This window comes from Gossypium hirsutum, chromosome D06 (genome assembly GCF_007990345.1).
Source record: "Gossypium hirsutum isolate 1008001.06 chromosome D06, Gossypium_hirsutum_v2.1, whole genome shotgun sequence".
NCBI classification, from domain to species: Eukaryota; Viridiplantae; Streptophyta; class Magnoliopsida; order Malvales; family Malvaceae; genus Gossypium; species Gossypium hirsutum.
Window position 1 is genome coordinate 2,311,760 of NC_053442.1, and position 22,070 is coordinate 2,333,829.

Sequence of the window (22,070 nt, forward strand, 5' to 3'; positions counted from 1 at the left end):
TCTCTCCACCTATCATGTGCCTAAACAAAACCTCTTGAAAGAAAATTCCCCCCACTTCCCCATCTCATTCATGCCTATCTTCTTATCCACACCAAACATCACCCTCCACCTCAAAACTTCTTATACACTATAATTAAGATCCGGTTTTATTAATTTATTAGGTTATCTATGTCTCACTTATACAATAACGAGGTTAAAGATTAATCATAAATTATTAAAAGATCAAAATATAATTTTAGTATTATATTAATACGTAATTTCATAAAATTTAAAAAATTAAATAATAAATTTATTATTTTAATTAAGTTAATTTTAAATTCATTTGAGTTTTAAGTTATTTTTAGATTATTCGTATTTAAACTTCGAATTCTTCGAGTTACATCACTATAAATTAAAGAGATGAAATTTGATTGGAGTTAATGGGATTGAATGCTTCTCTCTCGAACATAACAATAAAAAAAAACCATAAAAGAGGAATGAACGTGATCCTTATGGTGTCATAACATGCCACAACCTGTTAAGAAACCACCCATCCCTTTCATGCACCAAAACTGAAGCTTCAACCGCCGCCTTTGCCACCCACCACTAACTTGAGACTAAAGCTATCGAATTAAATAAATTGAATTGAATTAAGCCGACTAAATAATTAATTTAAAAAAAAACAGTAGACTGAAGAATTGTTCAAAGCTCTATGTACAGGAAAAAATCGTCTCACCAAAAAAAAAAAAACAAAAGAAATTCATGGAATTGTTATCTAAAACTAAAAAAAGGGTTTTAAATTGTTAAGTTGACTTCGATTTTGGGTGGTATCGATAAACATGGCTTCTTAGCAGGGTGTGGGCTTTGCACTTCATCATCACCGGCGGCAGAAACAAAGAAATTAGCCGGAGAGAATTCCAGTAAAACCGGCATGTTGAGGTCGAAATCCCGGTTACTGATATGGGTATTGGTGTTGGTGTTGGTTGACCCCACTCCTTCAGATTCCGTCACGCTGCTAGCGGTAGCGGTGGCGCCGGCGTTATTATTCCCCGCCCCACCTTCATAGTGGCGTCTTTTATGGCCTCCCAAGGCCTGACCCGTAGGGAAGCTTTTATGGCAGATGGAACACTCGTGTGACTTCCCGCCGGATGACTTAACAACCCCACCGGCTGTCCCGGTCGCCGATGTCGTCTGATCGTCGTTCCCACCGGAAAGCTTACGGTGGCTGGCTTTATGTCCACCCAAAGCCTGGTAAGAGTTAAACGCCTTGTTACAAACACTGCACTTGTAACTCGGTTTCTGCTCCTCCGTCGAGGTGGGTTCTGGCATGGTGGTTGGAGAAGGAGATCGTTGGCCACCGCCGCGTGCTAGCATGATAAGACACAGAGCTAAATATTCTTCCTCGGCAGTGACATGGTCGAGACGTGGTCGTTTTGAACGCTTACGCTTAGTAAAGGATTCAAGGCAGTGTAAATTAGTATCATCGAAGCGGAAAGGAGCGGTGGCTGAGGTTGGAGAGTTAATAGCTTCTAAAGCCATAATCAAACAATAGAGAAAAGTGGAAGTTTTTGAAGCTTTGGGGACTAAATTGTGAGCTAAAAAAGAGTGAGTGAGGGTTTATAAAGGGGGAATTGTGTAGGGGAAAGGAAATTGCGTGACAAGTGGTGAGAAAGTTAAGCTAAAGTCGAAGATATTGTTAAGAGTTTATTTGGGCATTGTGATGAGAGTGAAAGAAGAAATATAAAAGGGGAGATGGAGGAGCACGTTTAATTGAGTTTTTCTTTTGCTATACATTTTGTTGTTATCTGAATTTAGTTTTCATGTGTCGGATTGGGTTCGGATTGAGCTTAAGCATTATATTAACATAACGTTTGCTCAAGCTAGACTCAAACTGAAATATGAGCTTAAAATTTTGTTTAACTCCGTCCATATTTGTAAATTACTAACACAAGCTCATTTTAGACTCACCCATAATTTCTTTTAAATTTTTTTATATTATTTTAAATTTAATATTTAATAATATTATATATTACTATAGATTGAATTTTTATGTGTTATAAATTATAATATATATAAATAACATAATATAATATACTATTAACATAGAAAATAGGTCTAGTCGGGCCGAGCTTGGGACTTGAATGGTTAAACCTAAGCCCGACTCATGTTTTAAAATGGCCTAATTTTTTTACCCAAGCCCGTTTTTAGGCCCAATATTTTTATCCAAACTCTCTCAAATTTCGAGTGGGCCTTTGGGCTTTGGTGGATAGTCCAATCCATGAGCAAGTCTACTGACAGTAAATAACTTATTTGAACCAAATTGAACTATGAAGTCAAGTTCAAGTACTAATTTAAACCAAAAAGTGGTATTCAAGTATCTAATTGGACAAAAATAAGTTTAGGTACCTAATTAGACCAAAAAACCTTAAGTACCAAATTGAACCGTGAAACCAAGTTTAGGTACCAAAATATATATTTACCCCTTTTTTTTCTTTCTGGCTAAGAGAAGATTCCTTTAAAGAGTGGGTCAAACAAAAAACCCAAAATTGAATCTAGGAAAATAGTAAGCAAGTGATAGAAGGAATTAGTAGACTACGTGGGTCCTTACATTTCAAGCGAGTATGAGTTGTTTTTTTTTTCTTTTCTTTTCTTGAAAAGACTTGGAAATGAAGACACCTTTTTTAACACTCCTCACCTCTCCCAAACACATTTCAAAATCGTAAAATGGTACCGTTTTAAGTTATTCACCTAATTCGAATGTGAAAATTAATCCAAATTTAAAATAATTTGAATCCATTATGAAATAACTTAAGATGATACAAACCCGAACTTAAAATAATCTAAAACTTTTAAAATCTAAATTAAATTTGGTTGAAAACTAACGTCACATGCTTAATGCCATAGTGAATACCCACCCATAGCCTATCCCCCATAATGCATTCATTTCACCGAGTAGAATCGACGCAAAATCTGGGGGGGATAGTACTTTGGAACCAAGCGCTGATCATTAGTTGCCAGATCATACGGGGGGTAGTGGGGGGCGGTGAAACCTCATACAATGTACGTTCACAAGAAACTTTCACTAACAAAATTTTTTTGTTAAATTCTCTATTAGTCCCTCTATTTTACGAAAATTTTAAGTTAGACTTTGTTATTTTTAAAATCTGATGAGACAAACATATTATGTGTGAATATGATTCCAATGAATCAAGTCTTCATTTATTTATTACTGTCTTAATTATTACCTTTACAACAAATCTTAGCTTAATACTTAATGTGAACAAAAATCAAGTCTTTATAATTAATTTAATCATAAAAAATTACATTTAAAAAATTGGGTTTGTTACACATAAGGGTAAATTATAAAAATAATCACTTTTGTTTGACTCAAATTATATTTTAATCACTTATGTTTGAAATGTTACGTTTTTTGCCACTTATGTTATCGTTCTGTTACGAAGTGGTCACTCTATCGTTAAACTCCGTTACCTCCCTAACGACAGTCTTATGTGGCAGTTCAAATGGATTTTAAATGCCAACTTGGATGTCCAGTTGCTGGGATGAAAATAGATTTTTAATTAAATAAATTTAATTTGGACTGCCGTATAGGACATCCAAGTTGGAATTTAAAACCCATTTAGACTGCCACGTAGGACCACCGTTAGGGAGATAACGGAGCCTAACGGTAGAATGACCACTTCGTAACAAAACGATAACGTAACGTAACATTTTAAATATAAGTGACTAAAATGTAATTTGAAATAAATAAAAGTGACTTTTTTTAAGTTTACCCTTACAAATAATTAGTTATAGATACCTATAGACTTATGATTCACATGAGGCTGAAAACTTGACAACTTGTGTGGTGTTCACATGTTAGTTAAGGGTTTGATTTGGCAGTTTAGTTCTGTCTGTACTGATTTAACACGTGGGAATTTATGACAGTTTTAGATTTTTTTTTTCTCTGTTGGGAATTGAAAATCGTGGAATATGATATTCTTAAAAACAACGTTAAAAAAAATGTAAAAAAGAAAAAAAATTAAATAGATGAACCAACTGACCAAACTGGTTCTTTGTATTAAGACAAGTTTAAATTCGTTGCAACTGATTATGTTGGTTCTCTAGAAAGCTGTAGGAAGTTACGCGAAACATCGGGATAAACACTGCAACAGCCGCCCCCCCCCGATTAATAGAATCAATATCGTGTTCTGAATCGATACCCTCATCAATTTTCGATTAAACGGGTAGAATAAATTTTCTAATTATGAATGCGTTGATCTTAAATTGAATTGCAAATACGTTTTAATTAAAATACGTGAATCTTCGAGTCTTATTATTAACCATTGTCATGTGTGAGTTATGGTTTAACTAATTAGTTTTATGATTTTTAAATTTTCAATTCGTAATTTATATTATAATAATTTGATTATGCTCTAAATGATTCCTCAAACATGTTTTTATATTTATAATTGTAAAAAAAACGTTTTAATTAATTTAAGTCAAACTAAATCTAAATTGAATTAGAAAATGACGACAAAAATCTAAAAAAACTTGACCCAAAACTAATGAAATAACCTAAATACAAAATGAACCTTACAAAAATTAAAATTCGACTTAACTCTGATTCAAAATTAAACTCTATCCATCTAATTGACAAATTTAAGTAGAGTTCTCTAGAGTGTCAAACAGACAGCAACGTCACGATGAGAAGCTTCCCGACGTCGCAACGACCCCATTCACGTCGTCACGACTAATGTAAAATCGGCCCTGCTATGAATTTTAAATTAAAAAACTAAAGAAAAAAAAATGTTTAAGACGGTTGAACAAAAATGACCCATGCATAAAAAAACATTTAATTTAAACCAAATTAAAAAAATAAGATAAGCATGAAATAATACATAGAATGGCAACATCATAGTTCAAACAGGGGCAGGCAAAACCGCCTTTTAAGTCATCACTTACCTAATCAAACACTGTTCTGTTTTGGTTCTTTTTTATAGTTCAGTTTCAGCTCACCTATCGAAAATCTGGGTACAAAAACAAAGGCAAACATGGGTTTCTCGTTTTCTAAAATTTTTTCCAATCAATGAAGAATCATTGAACTTATCACATATATATTTTCAAAGACAGTTAGTTAAGAAAACGAAAGACATGTGGGTTTTTTTTATTTATTTTTATTTTTCCTTTTTATATAGTGCAAAACTTGTTTATGTCGGAAAACAGAACACTACACGAAAGCTAATTAGCAATGTTGGTCTCTTCTGGAAATTTTGGCTCATTGTCAAAGGAACCCTTTGACATTTTCTAGAATTATGGGATTATGCAAATTATGGGGTTGTTTTTTTTTTTTTGTGTGTGTGTGTGTGTGTTTAGTTCAATGGAAGTGGTCCAATCATATATGCATTTGGTCGTGTCATGGATGACATACATGAAAAATTGATCCATTTTGAGTTATCTTAGTTAATTGTTTATGTCTTAAGTCACTTTACTCTTTCTTCAAAAGGCATGTTAGTGTCATTGGTTTTGGTGTGAAGTCACAGATAGTCTATCTTGCTTGCCCCAAATGTTGAGGTGCTTCGTGTGAAATCGAGCAATTAAGGTGGATTCTAAAGGTCCCTTTGGATGGACAGTGCGTTTTTATACGATAAGTGTAAAAACAACATTGACGATAAAATTAGATACTATAGCAATATTGCGGCGTGAAACAAAAAGAAAATTAAACGCACCGCATTGGAGTTAAACGCCCATCCAAAGAGGCCCTAATACTACTTATCACAGAGTTAATATTTCTTTTTCAAAAGATATATATTGATACAATGTGAAATTTGATATTCTTATTCTTCTTCTTTTTTTGGTAAAAGTACCATAGATCTTCTTATACTAGGAGTCAGATTTTATTTTGCCATATTTACTAGAAAATGGACAAATTAGTATTTGTACATTGGATTATATAGTAAGCTGGTCATTTCTATTAAAAAAACTCGTCCATTTTTACAGTTAAAAACTAACGTGGTTGAGAAAATAACTAAACAGATATGCCACGTGTACTTCATGCTAATGTACAGGGACCAATATTTGAGAATAGAAGTTGATGAAATTTTTAATAAAATGACCAATTTACTCTTTGAGCTAAAGTACAAGGACTGATTTGCCTATATTTTGAGTCGAGGGGGCAAAATACACCATCGAATATAAGGGCCTCCATGGTATTTTTACTTCTTTTTTCTTTTCAAAAGCTGAAGAGTTTACAAATTAATCCTTTTCGAGTTTATGGCCACCCCTTCTAATAATGTTATTTCCAAAATCAAATCTAATTTCTCCTCGTACTATATGTATAATTTACTATTTTAATAGTATAATTTAAAAACAAATGAGCATAATTAATATATATACATTATACTAACTCTGACAAGTGCATTTGGACAAAGCCCAACTATTGGTCCAGCTTTATTTTGTTATTTATACTCACTTGTGAAAAAAAAGCCCACCTAATAACTTGCCAGATTATTATGAGATAATATTTATTTTATTTTATGACAATAACTATTCATGATTTTAATATACTTTTTTAACTTAATTTTCGTTTTACCTTAAACTAGATCTGTTCATGGGTTAGGTTACCCATTCAAGCTTAAAGGTATGCTTGCAGTATAAGAAAATTTGGCTGAAAGCACAAAGTTTAAAAAATGGGCTTGAGCAAAAAATATGTCTGTTTAAAATATAAGTCGGGCTTGAACTTCAACATTCAAAGCTTGAGCCCGATCTGACCCATTTTTGTAATATATTTTTATTTTATTTTTATATGTTATGTGATTCATATCACATAAAATTATTATATGCAATAATATAATACCATGTAAACGTTAAAAAATATGTTAAGTTATTTAAATTTTTTAAAAAATGAAAGAATTCAACTTTAAATTTTTAATAAAAGAAAAAAAATCTAAATGTTAAATACTAAATTGAAAATAATATGAGCAGATTCGAAATAAAATTGGGTTAATCATTTACAAATAAGAGTAGCTTTGGAAAAACCTTTAAACTTATATTGTGGATCAAGTTGAGCTTGAATAAACATAAATATACTAATATCATATATAAATTTAACTCCAACCCATCCCGACTTTACTATTTAACACCTCAACCCTAAATCAAAATTTGAAACAAAGTTGATTTTTTTTTAAATAGATAAGTTTAGTTCTAAGTTCCAATTTTTTTTTATCCTTAATAGTTGAAACTAGAATTATAACTTTAGATCAATTTTGGGTCGTGCTGGGTTAGATTGGTTTTTGATCAGGTCAATTTAGATAGCGTCAAATAAACTTTTAATATTTTGATCAATTTGGTTCGGGTAATTTTAAATTTGAATTGTGATAAGTTCGGATTATTTAAGTTTGAGGTTGATTTTTTGGGTAAGACCATTACCAATTTTTATCACTTATAGTTTTGGTTATTTTAAGTTATTTATTTAGATCATTTAGATTCAAATTTTCATTGTTTTGAGTTAGGATGATTTTCAAGTTCAAATAAACTAAATTTAATTTATTAATTTTTATAATCAAATCGAATTAAATCAAATTTGAATTTTTGTGCAAAAGCTAGACACAACAAGAAGATATTTAAGCCAAGGTCAATACGTCAAATAAAAAATAAATAAATTACAGTTGGTTATTTATTTATTTATTTATATTATTTGTTAGGGTAAACTATACTCGAGGTCACTAAATTATTAATAAATTTACATTTTAGTGACTCAGTTTCAAAAAGTTATAAAATAGTCACTAAATTATTCGAAAGTTTGCATTTAAGTCATTAGTTTGTTAAGTTTTTTTTTTGGTCAAGTTTAGTCGGTGAGTTTCAAGCAATGATTCAACGATCGGTACGGTAGAACAATACTCATTGATGAGTAGAAAAATATACATTAGATCCAAGCTGATTTGATTGTCAGTGTCAAAGATTGAAGAAGAAAGTTGTTTGAATTTTAGTTTATAGATTCATGAGGTTCAAAACAGTTTCATAAAAAAAAAAACTAAACTGTAGAGCTTTCAATTGGTACCGACAGTGTGAGAGAAGAAAGCCATACAATAGTGATATTAACAACTCAGTGATTGAATGAAAATATTCAAATAGTTCAATGATCATCTTGTAAAATTTTTAAGTTTAGTGACCAAAACGTAAGCTTTCTAATAGTTCAATGAGCTTGAGTGTAGTTTACCCTATTGGTTGTTAGGGTTGGTCACTCTGACAACTACGCAGTCTTCCTCTTTCACAGCTACTTTGCTCTCTGCCGCAAAACCCAAAATCAATACCATCCGAGTCGACCCGTCCCCGTGTTGAGTTTCATCAGCGAGTCACTAACTCAGTTACAAAATCAACAAAACAAAAAATGGCGTCTCAAGATGAACAACAACAACAACAAGACCCTCGTATCCCCAAAATTTCTTCTGCAATTCGTGTCATCCCAAACTTCCCCAAACCAGGTTTCAAACAAAACATACTTTCGATCCCTCTGTTTGGTTTTTCTTTTTACGCTTTAACTGTTCTTTTCATTTTTTGGTCCAGGGATCATGTTTCAAGACATAACAACTTTGCTTCTTGATACCAAAGCATTTAGTGATACTATTGATTTGTTTGTTGAAAGGTACAAAGGGCAAAATATATCTGTTGTTGCAGGTAATGGGTTTTTTTTTTTTACTTTAATAGTGTATATTGTATATATTTCTTTATAATTGTATGGTAAAATGCAGGTATAGAAGCAAGGGGATTCATATTTGGTCCACCTATTGCATTGGCTATTGGTGCCAAGTTTGTTCCTATGAGGAAGCCCAATAAGTTGCCTGGTATATATATAAAGATGATTTTTGTTGAGTATTGTTGATTGTTGCATTTTGTTTAGTGATCTTTGTGGTAATTGTTAAATTTTTTTATGTTTATTAGGGGAGGTTATCTCGGAGGAGTATTCTTTAGAGTATGGAAAAGACAAAATGGAGATGCATGTCGGTGCCGTGCAAGCTGGAGAACGTGCTTTGATAATAGATGATCTCGTTGCCACCGGTGGAACCTTGTCTGCTGCGATTAGGCTACTTGGTAGTTCAATTTTATATACAAACGTCAAAAGCTTACTCGTTTTTCACCTTTATGCAACATATATGCTAGTGTGTTGCTATGAGTGAGCCTTTGAATTAAGGAGAAAGTACAAGAGATTGCCTTAGGATTTCCTTTTTGTCGTATTAGAGCATTGCTTTGCTATTTACATGAATGATTGTTTCATTTGCAGAGCGAGTCGGCGTGCATATTGTGGAGTGCGCTTGTGTTATCGAATTATCAGGTTTAAAGGTATGTGGTGCTAATCTCATACCTCTTGCTGCCTTATCAATCACAGTTCGTGTGATAAACCTGAGCTTTAAACACATATTTTGAAACCATAATGACTGATAAAACTAAGGTTGAGCTTATAAACTCTAATAAAAATATGCCATGGAGCAGTTTGTAGTTAGGCATCTTTAGGGACTAATAATAAATATTTAGAATCATAATTCAGCTTTAGAACAGCAAGAAAACAAACAAATGTCATAGTATTGTAGAGGAAAAAGTATTCTAGATGTTGCTTACGGTGATTAGAAAGCTAATTGCGAGTTTTTTTGAGAAACAATGAATCTCATTCCTGCTCGAGTTTCATAGTTGCAAAGTGGTAATCTTCTTTTTCAGCCTATGCTAATGTCACTGGACCATTATCCTCTTTCCAAAAGACATGTCTGATAGGATGTGCAGTGCACCTGCTTGTACCCTGCCTACTTATTTAGACTGCTTGGCCTAACACTAGCACATGTTAGGCTGAGCAGTAAGTTCTCAAACATATAATAGTTTCAATGTCAGCTTCAACACTATATATTTGTTCTTTTATGAACATTATGTTGGGTGTCAAAGGAGGTTGACTTCTAATGAACTAGTTGTTATCCTTTTTGTTCATTTGAGGTTTGTACAATAGCATCTCTATCATTTCTTTTAAAATAAAACTAAAATTTATTATAGTTAATTTCATGTTAAATTACCATTGTTTATCAAATTCAACCAAAGCATAAAGGCATGGATGCAGTACCAAATGCAAATTTGTGACCATGTATGAACTAGCACTCTAGTAGAGCTTTGAAATTACTGACCATTAGTCTTTTTCTACGGTAAAAGTACCATAGAGGCCCATGTACTAGGAGTCGGATTGCATTTTGTCCCATTTACTCAAAAAATAAGCCAAATTAGTCCCTATATGTTATATCAAAGAGCAAATTGACCCTTCTGTTATAAATTCCATCCATTTATAATGTTAAAATCTGGTCCCCATACGTTATCATGAGGTAGACGTGGCATGCCATATGGAACTGTTTGGTTATTCTATTAGCTACGTCAGTTTTTAACAGAAGAAATGGATGAAATTTTTAACAGAAAGGATCAGTTTACTCGTTGATCTAATGTATAAGAATTAATTTGCCCAATTTTTGAGGTAAGGGAGCAAAATGCAATCTGACTCCTAGTACTGGGGCCTTCATGGTACTTTTACCATTTTTTTACTGGTTTCTGACTTCTGGTGTGCTATGAATCATGCATAAACTAAACCATATTCTCCCGATATCAGTTACCCATTAACGTTTGCTCTCCTTTCTTATTCTTTCTCGGTTTCTATTTCAGGGTCGGGAACGGTTAGGAGATACACCGCTGTTTGTTCTTGTAAACTCGGCTTGATATCACAAGTGTTGTGGTGGTGGTAGATGGGCATTGTTTGTTGCACTTTTTAGAGTTTTCAATATATAGCTACAACTTTGCCTAAAGGCCTAACAAGTCTATTTGGTTGAATAAAAAAGGCTGCATTTGGTAAAAGTTTTAGTGGATTGAACCATGATAATATTAGGTTTAGGTGGTGTTGATGACGATATTCTTCCAGGTGAGTGTTCATTGCATTTGTAATAATATTTTGAGCAAAAGTGGCTTTGAGTGAAAGGTCTTGTTTGTCGATACAAGAGATTCTGTTGTTAATGCCATTGTTCTGTTTTTAAGTTGCTGAATTCACCATTTATTGACCTTTATTTTTCGTTTCTAGTATTCTATTTTTAATCCTATGTTCCCGCATGAAATAAGTGAATAACCTAGGGTTGTAAATGAGACTAACACACTGCTGCTCGCAAGTCATTCGAGTTTAACAAAAAAAAGTTAATTTGGTAGTTATTGAGCCAAGCTCCGTAATATTTGATTCAAACTACTCGTCAGTCTAATCGAGTTATTTATTTTTTAAATATCTTTTTATATTGTGAAATTATATTTTTACTCTTATTATATAATAAGAGCTGAGCGAGTTTAATCGAGCTTGAAGCCTTGAGCTTAGCCCAAATTTAGAAATTGATGTTTGATCGAGTTTGAGTCAAATATTGAGCTTCAAATTTTAGGTTTGCTACTATTTGGGTTCGACTCGATTTAATGCATGTATTTAATTTTGACTTAATTTAGTCCTCTACCTTTATAATTCCATTGGTTAGTTTAAAGTAAGTAAATGAGACATTGGTGCTCACAAGTTATTCGAGTTCTACTCGAAAAAAACTCGAACTTGACCCAGTAATTATCAAGTTGAGCTTGAGCAACTTGAGCTATCAATTGAGTCGAATTCATGCATTGTAATACATTGTAATACTCAATTCGAATGGTTTGTGAGCATAATCAAGTTTTTCATTTAAATATATTTTATAATATGAGATTATATTTTTACTCTTATTATATAAAAAGAGCTTAAATGCAAATGAGTTTGATCTTGAATACTAATGAGTTTAATTGAGCTTGGGTTTGAACTTGAGTTCGAAAATTGATAAATGAGCTTATTCGAACTCTAATTCGAGCTAAAAATTTGATGTTCGGTCAAGCTTGAGCCTAGTATTGAGTCTCGAATGTTGAGTCAAGTTCGAGCTTGCTAGTATTCAAGTTGACTCTACTCAATTACATCCCTAGTCTCTGTTTTTTTTTCCCACAATTACATCCCTAGTCTAAAGAGTGTTTTTAAGAAGAAAAAAAATTACATCGTCATTTTAATTGAAATAATTTTGGCATAATTTGGTCCTTTACTTTTATAATTTCATTGGTTAGTCTAAAGTACGTAAATAAGACATTCACAAGCTATTTGAGTTTTTCTAAAAAAAACCTCGCACTCAGTCAAGTACTTATCGAGTTGAGCTCGAGCAACTCGAGCTATCAGCCGAGTCAAATTCATGCACTGTAATGCTCGATTGAATAGGTAACAGGCGTAATCGAATTTTTCATTTAAATAGATTTTTATAATATGAAAATACTTTTTTACCCTTATTGTATAAAAAGAACTTAAATACGAATGAACTTGAGCTTGAATATGAATGAACTTAATTGTGCTTGAGTTCGAAAATTGATAAATGAGACTAATCAAGCTCTAGCTCGAGTTTAAAATTTGATGTTCGATCGAGCTTTAGCTGATTATTGAGTCCCGAATGTTGAGTCAAGCTCGAGCTTGCTAGTATTTAGGTTGACTCTGCTCAATTATATCCCTAGTCTAAAGAGTGTTATTAAGAAAAAAAAAATTACATCAACATTTTAATCGAAATAATTTTGACATAATTTGGTCTTCTACTTCTATAATTTCGGTGGTTAGTCTATAGTAAGTAAATGAGATATTGGTGCTTGCAAGCTATTTGAGTTCTACTTGAAAAAACTCAAATTTGATTTGGTAATTATCGAGCTGAGCTCGAGCTATCAGTCGAGTCGAATTCATGCACTGTAATACTTGATTCGAATAGGTCGCGAACAAAATCAAAATTTTCATTTAAATTGAGTTTTATAATATGAAATCACATTTTTATCCTTATTATATAAAAAGAGCTTAAATACAAATGAGCTCGAGCTTGTGTTTGAACTTGAGTACGAAAATTGATAAATAAGCTTATTCAAGCTCTAACTCGAGCTTAAAATTTGATGCTTGATCAAGCTTGAGCCGAGTATTGAGTCCCGAATATTGAGTCAAGCTCAAGCTTTCCAATATTCAGATTAACTCTGCTCAATTACACCCCTAGTCTGAAGAGTTCTCTAAGAAAGAAAATTACGTCTACATTTTAAGCGGAATAATTGACGATATTAATGATTTGAACTATATAATTACATTATAAAAATAAAGCATAAAATTACGTGAAATTAAAGTATAAAAGCTAAAGAAGGATGAAAACTATAATTTTACCTCATATATATTAGAAAGTAGAAATAGTTATGGTCTCCATATAATTTATCACCATTTACAAATGCAGACATACACATATATTGTAGATTAAGAATGCAGATATTTTAACTAAATAAAAGTGTTAAATTTTTTTCATCTTTTATTATTATTATTTTAGCAAGCAATTGTTTACTTTCAAAGTACAATCATATGCTTTTTATATATAAAAAAAAATCTGCATGCTCTTCCCAACTATATTTTATTTTCAAAATTATTTCTTTCCTTTTTTTTCTTATTTTAAAAATCAAAAGATATATTAAAAAAAGAAAAAAAAATCACTATATTTTATTTTCAAAATTATTTCTTTCCTTTTTTTTTCTTATTTTAAAAATCAAAAGATATATTAAAAAAAGAAAAAAAAATCATTTTAGTCAGCCAACTCTCCCCACCAAATAATAAAAAATAAAGTTGAAGTCTGTTAATTATTTATGCACATAAGTGACCCCTTCATTTGATTATTATTTAGGTATAATTTTCCATATTTCCCATGATGTAATACTACATTAATACTAAAAAGTTGACATTTTATTACTTGATATTTTCTTTAACCATTATTATATGTACCTATAAAAGACAAGTTCAGTGAGCATTGACTTTTTTTAAGTTTAATAATTACAAGCAAAAGATAAGACAATTATATAAAAATAATGGTTGAATTCAGTTATTAGTATCTGTACTTTTCAAATTTTAAAATTTCATTTCTCGTTAAAATCCAATGCAACAAACATACTATCGACTTAAAATGATTCAATTGGAAAATATGGACTAAATCTACAACTGTATCCGTAGTACAAGACTGGTAATTGAGTTTAATTAAACGAATTTAACTGTTACTGTTTGGGTCAGGACAAAAATTGAATAAATTAAAGTATAGAGACTAAATCCACAACTTTCATAAAGTACATGTACTAATAACAGAATTTAACCAAAAAATAATTAATTGATATTTTATTAATTGAAGAGTAATAATTTCAAGAATTAATACTTTAAAAATTTGAGAAGCTTTGTAGAAATTATAAATATATATATATACTTGTATATGTAATATATAACTAAGATGAAGGAGGAAAAAAAATAAAGCTTCTAGTAGCTTGACTTTCCTTTTTAGTACAAATTTTAGTAATATATAGACTCTACTTTTGTTAATTTTTTTTCATTTAATTTCAATGCTTTTTTAGTATTAATCTGGTTTGTGATTTATTTTTTAATTTCTTTTGTCAAAAGTATTAATTGCATTTTAGTTTTATTTTTTATTAGTTAATATTAAAATTCGGATTAGTTGAAAACTTTATAATGCTTATGTTTCTAAAAATAATTTAATGTAAGAGAAATACAAATTGACAATAATGCTACTTGAAAGTTTCAGAAATTAATAAGAGATGCATTACCTTATTAGAGGAATGAAAACTATATTTGTAAGTATGTTTGAGTAGTGCTTCGAGCAATGCAAATTGCTTCATGGATTGCTGAAAAACAAATACGAACACAACAATATGATTATGTAGTTCGGTTTCCCTACGTTTGTGGGACCTTGTTCAGAGAGATAATCCACTATCATAGCACCTAGTACAACAAGTGATTCAAGTTTTAACACCCACCAGTTTAACAACCTCATTTTTGTACCTAAGATCTAGATATTTATTCTCTAAATTTCCCCTTAGAAACCAAGTAATTCACTTGTTTTCACACTCAATGCCTTCACAATTACAAGTTCATTATTGAATGTATAAGTGCTAAAACTCTTAGTACAAAACCTATACAAATCTCAAGTATTTAAACTGCTGTCGATTTGCTAACATACTTACAATGAATCTTCCCACCAAAGTAGTAAGGTAATCATCACGGAGAATATTTTCAATAAGTCCAACTTAAGTCTTCAAATCTTCAGTATATGTAACCAAGTTACCCGACCGATCCAGTCTCCTTAAAATAAGGAAACTGATTTGCTTAATCCAATTCAAACCAATCTTCAAGATATGTTTTCTATAAATGGTTTGTCTTCAGAAATGGACTTGCACACGTCCAAAATATCAGTGAAGATTACAGCTAAAAGATTTTGTTTACAAAAATTGCTAACTTTAAAAATGGCAAGTTATGAGGCTGAGCAGTGCCAGATGCAGCGGGCATTGCTTGTAGCACTATTCTTTTCACTCTTCTCTTAATTGCCTCAACACCTTGATTAACTGCCAATAGTTGTGTCCTAACCCCACCGTTAGGTCACTCTAACAATAAACTTAAGTAAACTAATTAGGCATTATTATAAGCCCTCAAGAAACCCCATCGTATCAGTCATATATGAAAATCAGGCCCCAAATGGCCTATCTTCCTCAATTGTAGAAACTTTACTTTCCATATAATATCTACTTTGATGGTTTTATTAGATATTATTTTGTAATTAAAAATCTTAAGTATCTTTAGTTCCAATCTCAAATTTTACTAGGCAAGTCTAGTGTAAGAGGATCTAGTTTGGGCTCTCAAAAATTTGGATATCTACACTTAATTAGCATTTCTAGACCTTGATCCTTTTATATTTTGCATTATAATGTTGATTTCCATTGTTACTATTAAATCCACGGATAGCTAATTTGTTATGTGATTAGTGGTGAATATTGGTATGATTAAATAAGTTGTTGTAAAGACTTATATTATTGCTTGCTTAGATTGGTGATTTTAACGCATGCTTATAATTGACGACCATAGGCATGATTAGAATTACGAAAAATAAGAGATCTAACCCTAGTTGACCAAACCAATCTAGCTTGTTAAGCACAATGAGTTGAAAGATCTGGTGTATGTTAGGCTTACAAGTAGGAGCTGGGTTTAATGGTGAATTCTAGTTCTCAAGGCGAGTCAAGAGACCGGGAGGGGTTAGGATTAGTGAAAATATATTTAGGATCAACAAGTTTATGTTTAACCATTAATTCACCAATTGAATCCACTAATCACTAATTTTATAGTTGTTAGGAAAGTTAAATTTGAGATTGTTAGGTTCTTAATTAGTTGAGTGATTACCTTCAAATCGATTGTATTGACAGTGCTATGAGTTCTATTAGAATGGTAATCCATAAGATTAGTTGAACAATTTTGTTTGCATTAGCTCAATTTAGACTAATATTATCTCTCTAGGGATTTAATCCTTGAAGTACTTCCATTTTGAGAGTATTTCATTGTAATATATTATTGCAATAACATTCGTGCACTTTCGGTATTGACTAGACTTTTAAATTGAATATATTTTGTAAGTCTAATAGCTAACCATCAATGGATGGTCGCAAGGTCACATTAGGATCTACTTATAGACTCCTCTTATCACATCTTAGCATACATAAAATAAAGTCTTCTATAACTTTACCACAAACTTTCAATAGTATGATTAAGTCACATCTTAGTAATAAAATGTAGGTGTAAAAACATGTTTTTTTTTCTCTATTGTTAATGATTTTAGTTTTAACATACTTTGTCACAAAAGAATTAGCCATTGTGACAAAATTAACTATCACAAAAAAAAAGAAAAAAGAAAAAAAGAAAGAGTTATTGTGATAAAGTTAATAGTTACAAAAGAATGAAGTTATTGTGGCAAAGATGAAAGGCTTAATTGATAAAATAAAAAGAGAGTTATATGTGTCTGTTGGGAAAGTTGCTACTGCTCATTCCATGTCTTGTTATTACGAAATTGTTTCTCTACTTGGCCCATCGACTCGGACCTTGAATAATTTTGATTTGTACTGAGCTTGGTTCACTTGAAAGTGGCATATTTAACAAAACTAGAAGCATGAGTCAGTGAGGGTGCTAAGATTCCCAACCGAATTGCTTGAGGTGATTGAATTAACATGAAAGTCTCATTATTAAAACGCTATTTTTTGGAGATAAATATCATATTTGTTCAAGAGAGTTTTGGAATAGTTGGAAGACTAATTTATAAAAACTTTTATGTGATAAATACTTACGATAATTAATAGGATAATTTTAACTTTTAAATAGGAGTTTAAAACCTATCAAAACACTATTGATTACCACTTGTAAAGGCCTATAAATAGGTTGTTTTGTGCCACACATCAAAGAGCAATTTTTTGAATGTTTTTGTCAATAGCTTTGCTGTGTTCTTGTGTTTATTTTTTTGACACTCTTTTGGGTATTCTTTGGAGAGTTTATTGATTGTATTGTGAGATATTTGAGTGAGCGATTTCTGACAATTGAGGTTGGTATTAGTGCTGCAATTATTTCTTTGTGTAAGTATAGATTAGGCTTAAGCCAATAGATGATTCAGATGATTGTTGAAATAAAATCATTCACTAGACGAGATTCCGCAGGCATAGGACCGTTGTGTTTGAATTACGTTAACAAAAATTAGTTGCGTCGATTCTTTTTTGCTCTTATATTTTTCTCACTACTTTTTTTTTGGTTCTAAACTACCATTACAACGAAAAATAAACAGACAACAAGTGACAACCTGAAAATTAACCACCGATAATTGTAGCCTTTAGTGTGTTTTTTATTACACTAAAAATGCATATTCTTATAGTAATTTAAGTTCTCTTCATCACTAGAAGACACCAAAACACCACTTTTACACTAACAGTTGTATCTCTTTCAAAACCTTCCAAAATTTTTAAAAAAAATTCTTTCAGACCATCACTAACGTCGACACAGTGTATGAATCACATCCACTCTCGAACCCCGAATTTTGTACCAACAATTTTAATAGTAAACAGACACTAGCTCATGCATGTTGATGTTGTTGAAGAGAGAAAGCTTAGTTTTACCAACCACGACTCCCCCCACGTTAACATGGCTTCTCAACACATCAATAATAATTATATTAATTTTCACACTACTCCATTTCATTCCCTTGGAGACTTATCTCTCTAATTATTATATACATATATACGAATATACCTAATTAAGTCTTTACTTAAATTATTTAGCACTTAAACAAAAAGAATCCCTTTTATCTTTGTCAATTAAAGTCGACCTTAAAAGAGTATTTTCTTTCATATGGCGTATTTAATTTTTGGATAATTTTTTATGAAATACTTTTTTTTATCAATAGGATTAACCATGTTCTTTTCATGTTTTTAAATGTGAAAAAAAATGTAGCAACTCATTCAGGCAATGAGAATGCTCTAAATCCTTGTATTCTTTGTTCATTTGGACTTCAATCCCTCTAATTTCAAAAGAATTTAAAACTGCAATCGTTATAGGGATAAATATAAAAACTATGCATGAACTTTAATCCAATGTGTAATGTCATACATGAACTTTGAAGTTGTGTGATTTTATGCATGAAATTTTGATTTGATTCAATTTTCATAAACCTCTAACAATATTATCGAATTATCATAAGTTTATGTTGATATATTGCATACACGAGTGTAAGAATAAATCTATATATCCATTTATTTAAATATGTACAATTGAATCAAAATCAAAGTTTTATATATATATATATGAACCACAATTCATGTTTCATGTATATAATTGCACCAGATTAAAGTTCATGTAAAGCCCAAAATTTGCCCGGGCCCATACCAATAAAATAACTCAAATAACAAAACCCAATAAACCAAATAAATAAAGTCTAAAGTACAAAACCTAGATACAAATACCCAAAACCCAGTCCCAATCAGACCCACTACCTAAACACTAAAAACCCAACACCAGCCCAAAACAGTGAAGCCCGATAGGCCCAAGTCTCTAAAAAATTTTCTGGCGCCGTTGCCCCATGTGCGCGACCACGCAGCCCCCACTTCCTCCTCTGCCCAAAACCTGGCACTGCCCATACCGTTTGCACCCCATGCCTCTGTCACCTCCATCATGCCCATCCCATGCAAAGAGACAAAGCAGAAACAATAAGAAATTAGATGAAAGTGGGTTATAAAAACCCGAATCAAAATTGTATGATGGGGTTTTTTTTTTTCTTTTCTATTTTCGTTTTAACATTCGTTCAAATGTTCAAAAGAAATCAATAACCAAGATAGAATGAAACATATGTACAAGCCGTGATTTTAACACTGAAATCAGAAGTTCAAAGTTGTCAAAAAAATAAAAAACTACAAAGTATAAGGTAATCTTTTTCTTTATTTTTTTTCTCGTTTTCTAAACCTATTTTCCATACATAAATATTAATATATATATATAAAAAAATACAAGAAATAAAAAAATAAAAAAATAATAATTTTTTTACCTTTTCCGGCCACCGCGTGCGGTGGCCGGCGCCGGCGCCGGCGAGCCTCCGGTGGCCGTCCGGTGACCGGCCCCCCTGGCCGGATTTCCCTTCTCCCCTCCCTTCTCTCTCCCTTCTCTCTTCCCTCTCTCTTCCTTTTTTTCTTTCCCTCTCCCCAAATGATTCTTTTTGGTTATTTTAGGCCTTATATAGCCCTCCAAAACGACGTCGTTTTGGGGGCTACACTTAAGCCTCAAAACGACGTCGTTTTGACCATGCCCGACCCATCCGACCGACCCGCTAGAGGATCCGCGTGTTTTCGTTTGAATGGGATATTTATGCGCGCAGTCCTTCCGCTTTTTCAGGGTTTTGCAATTAAGTCATTTTTCTTGTTTCCAATTTGGCCCTATAATTTCTCGCGCTTTTCGATTTAGTCCCCGCTAATGTGCTGCGTTTTAATGGAATGGAATAATTGTTGTTTCGGTCCCTCTATGTTTTGTGCGCGTTCAAATAAGCCCATTTCTATTTATTTCCTTTCACATTTGCCCCACAACTTTGTTTTTAATTCAATTTTAGTCCTTTTTTTTCCGTTTATTCTTATATCTTTATTAAATATCCTTGTCATTTTTATATTATTAGTATTATTAGTATTACTATTATTATTATTATGTATTAGTATATATTTTTATTATGTACGCGTATACATATATATTTTTTCATATTTAATATTTTTATTTCATTTTTATTCTAATATTTTATTATAATTTATATATATATACATGTACATATTCTTTATTTATTTTAAGTATATATTTTTTATATTTCATATTTTCTACAGGCATATATATACTTATATATTTACATATTTTAATTCATATACTTATAAATGTATGTACATACTTACGTTATTTTATTTTTATAATATACATATTTATATTTTTTTGTCTTTATGTAATATATATACATACATGCGCATGTTATTTATATATATGTAATTATGTTTTCATATTTTATAATTCTTATACATACACATATGTATATACGTATAGACATACATATTTTCATTATATATATATACCTACATAGTTTTTTTTTTTTTTTGTATTTTAAATCTTTTAAAATTCATACATACATTTTTAAAACTTTTATAATTTTATTCATTTCTTTATTATTATTATTGTTTTACTTTATGTTTATTTATTTATTTATGTGTCCATTATTATTTTTTTTTAAAAATGTTTTAGTTTTTTTTATTTTGTTTATTTACTTGTTATTGTATATAATTGATTTTTTATATATTTATTTTGTTATCTTCGCTCGTATTATTTTTACTCGCATTATCGTAATTGTTATTCCGTCACATCAATTTTTACCCGAATTCGTAAAAAAGGAAAATTTTGGAAATAAAAGCAATACTCGATACTTGGGATCTTCGAGAGAATTGGGCCCTAACGTGCTGGGTTCTAATTTTCTGTTGAATCTAAATGCTCGAGAATGCTCTTTAATAAAAACATAAATAAAAACTCATTATCGGGATTTCAATATGTTGTGTCCTAACGCATCGGATATGACAACGTGGTTTTCTCGATATGAGGATTTTTCGAAAGTAAAGGCAATATTCCGTATTTAGAAAATTCGAGAAAATCGTGCCCTAACTTACTGAGATTCGATTTTTCTCGTTGATTCTAAGTAATCGAATATCCTTTTAAAATTAAAATAAATGAGGTTTAAATAAAAAAATAAAAGGAAAGCTTACTCTCAAAAAATACAAGGTGTCGTGTCCTAACCTACTGGATGTGACATCTTGTTAATTCGAGATAAGAAGGCATTTTTCATTTTGACTTATCCAAGTAATTTTTTTTTAAAAAAATAACGCAATATAAAGAAGGATCTTATTTTTAAATTCTTTTCGAGTTTTTAATTTTCGACATAAAGACATTAAATAATCAACTAAGGTACCAATTTTGGGCGTGTCGAGGGTGCTAATCCTTCCTCGTGCGTAACCGACTCCCGAACCCTTTTTTCTGAATTTCGTAGACCAAAATCGTTATTTTAATAAAAATTAAATCGTTTATTAAAAATAACCACTCTTCGAGGTGACCCGATCACACCTCATCAAAAAAGATTGGTGGCGACTCCCGTTTTCATTCTTTTTTTCAAAATCCAAGTCGACCCCGTTTTCATCAAAAAATGGTGTCAACAGCTTGGCGACTCCACTGGGGATTATAAGAGAGTCAAGCCACGTGTTGATTATTTCTTGTCTTTTTGTTGAAAGTGGAAAATTCGATTTAAATTTACGATCCTCTCATTGCATCTCTTTTTGTTTTGAGTTATATTTTTTTATCATGTTCTGTATTTTATTTTATACCTCTGCACATTGCATTGCATGACCGTTGGTCACACCTTTTAAGTGGGAGTGAGAAACTACGCCTTCGTGAGGTTTTCACCTCCGCATGGGATAGTGAATCGCTTCCGGGATACATCCGTACCTATGTCTTCGTGAGATTTTCATCTCCGCATGTATTCCCCTGAACTGAACTCGGTCCATATGAGCCTATAATGGGTGAGGATCGAGGAATCTGCTGGTTCAGGTACCCTTACTTTAGAACCAAACCTCATGTAGTGAACCTTAGGAGCCCACCCTAGGTAGAA

The 22,070-nt window shown here is 31.5% G+C and overlaps 2 protein-coding genes and 1 long non-coding RNA gene across 3 annotated transcripts; 1 reads left to right on the forward strand and 2 right to left on the reverse strand.

Annotated features, from left to right (window-relative positions):
* Positions 1–603: 603 nt before the first annotated feature.
* Positions 604–1,702, reverse strand: LOC121218184 (zinc finger protein ZAT10). Its single transcript, XM_041094974.1, has one exon. The coding sequence runs from the start codon at positions 1,516–1,518 to the stop codon at positions 775–777; it is 744 nt and encodes a 247-aa protein (XP_040950908.1). The 5' UTR covers positions 1,519–1,702; the 3' UTR covers positions 604–774.
* A 6,438-nt stretch (positions 1,703–8,140) lies between these two features.
* LOC107944500 (adenine phosphoribosyltransferase 1, chloroplastic) lies at positions 8,141–11,027 on the forward strand. The gene is made up of 6 exons (XM_016878323.2): positions 8,141–8,459; positions 8,542–8,652; positions 8,727–8,819; positions 8,917–9,066; positions 9,257–9,315; positions 10,663–11,027. The coding sequence occupies exons 1-6, from the start codon at positions 8,366–8,368 to the stop codon at positions 10,714–10,716; spliced, it is 561 nt and encodes a 186-aa protein (XP_016733812.1). The 5' UTR covers positions 8,141–8,365; the 3' UTR covers positions 10,717–11,027.
* Positions 11,028–18,669: 7,642 nt separating this feature from the next.
* Positions 18,670–19,599, reverse strand: LOC121218185 (uncharacterized). The gene is made up of 2 exons (XR_005914390.1): positions 19,440–19,599; positions 18,670–19,055 (listed from the first exon to the last, which is right to left on the reverse strand). It is a non-coding gene; the product is annotated as an uncharacterized lncRNA (long non-coding RNA).
* Between the last annotated feature and the right edge of the window lie 2,471 nt (positions 19,600–22,070).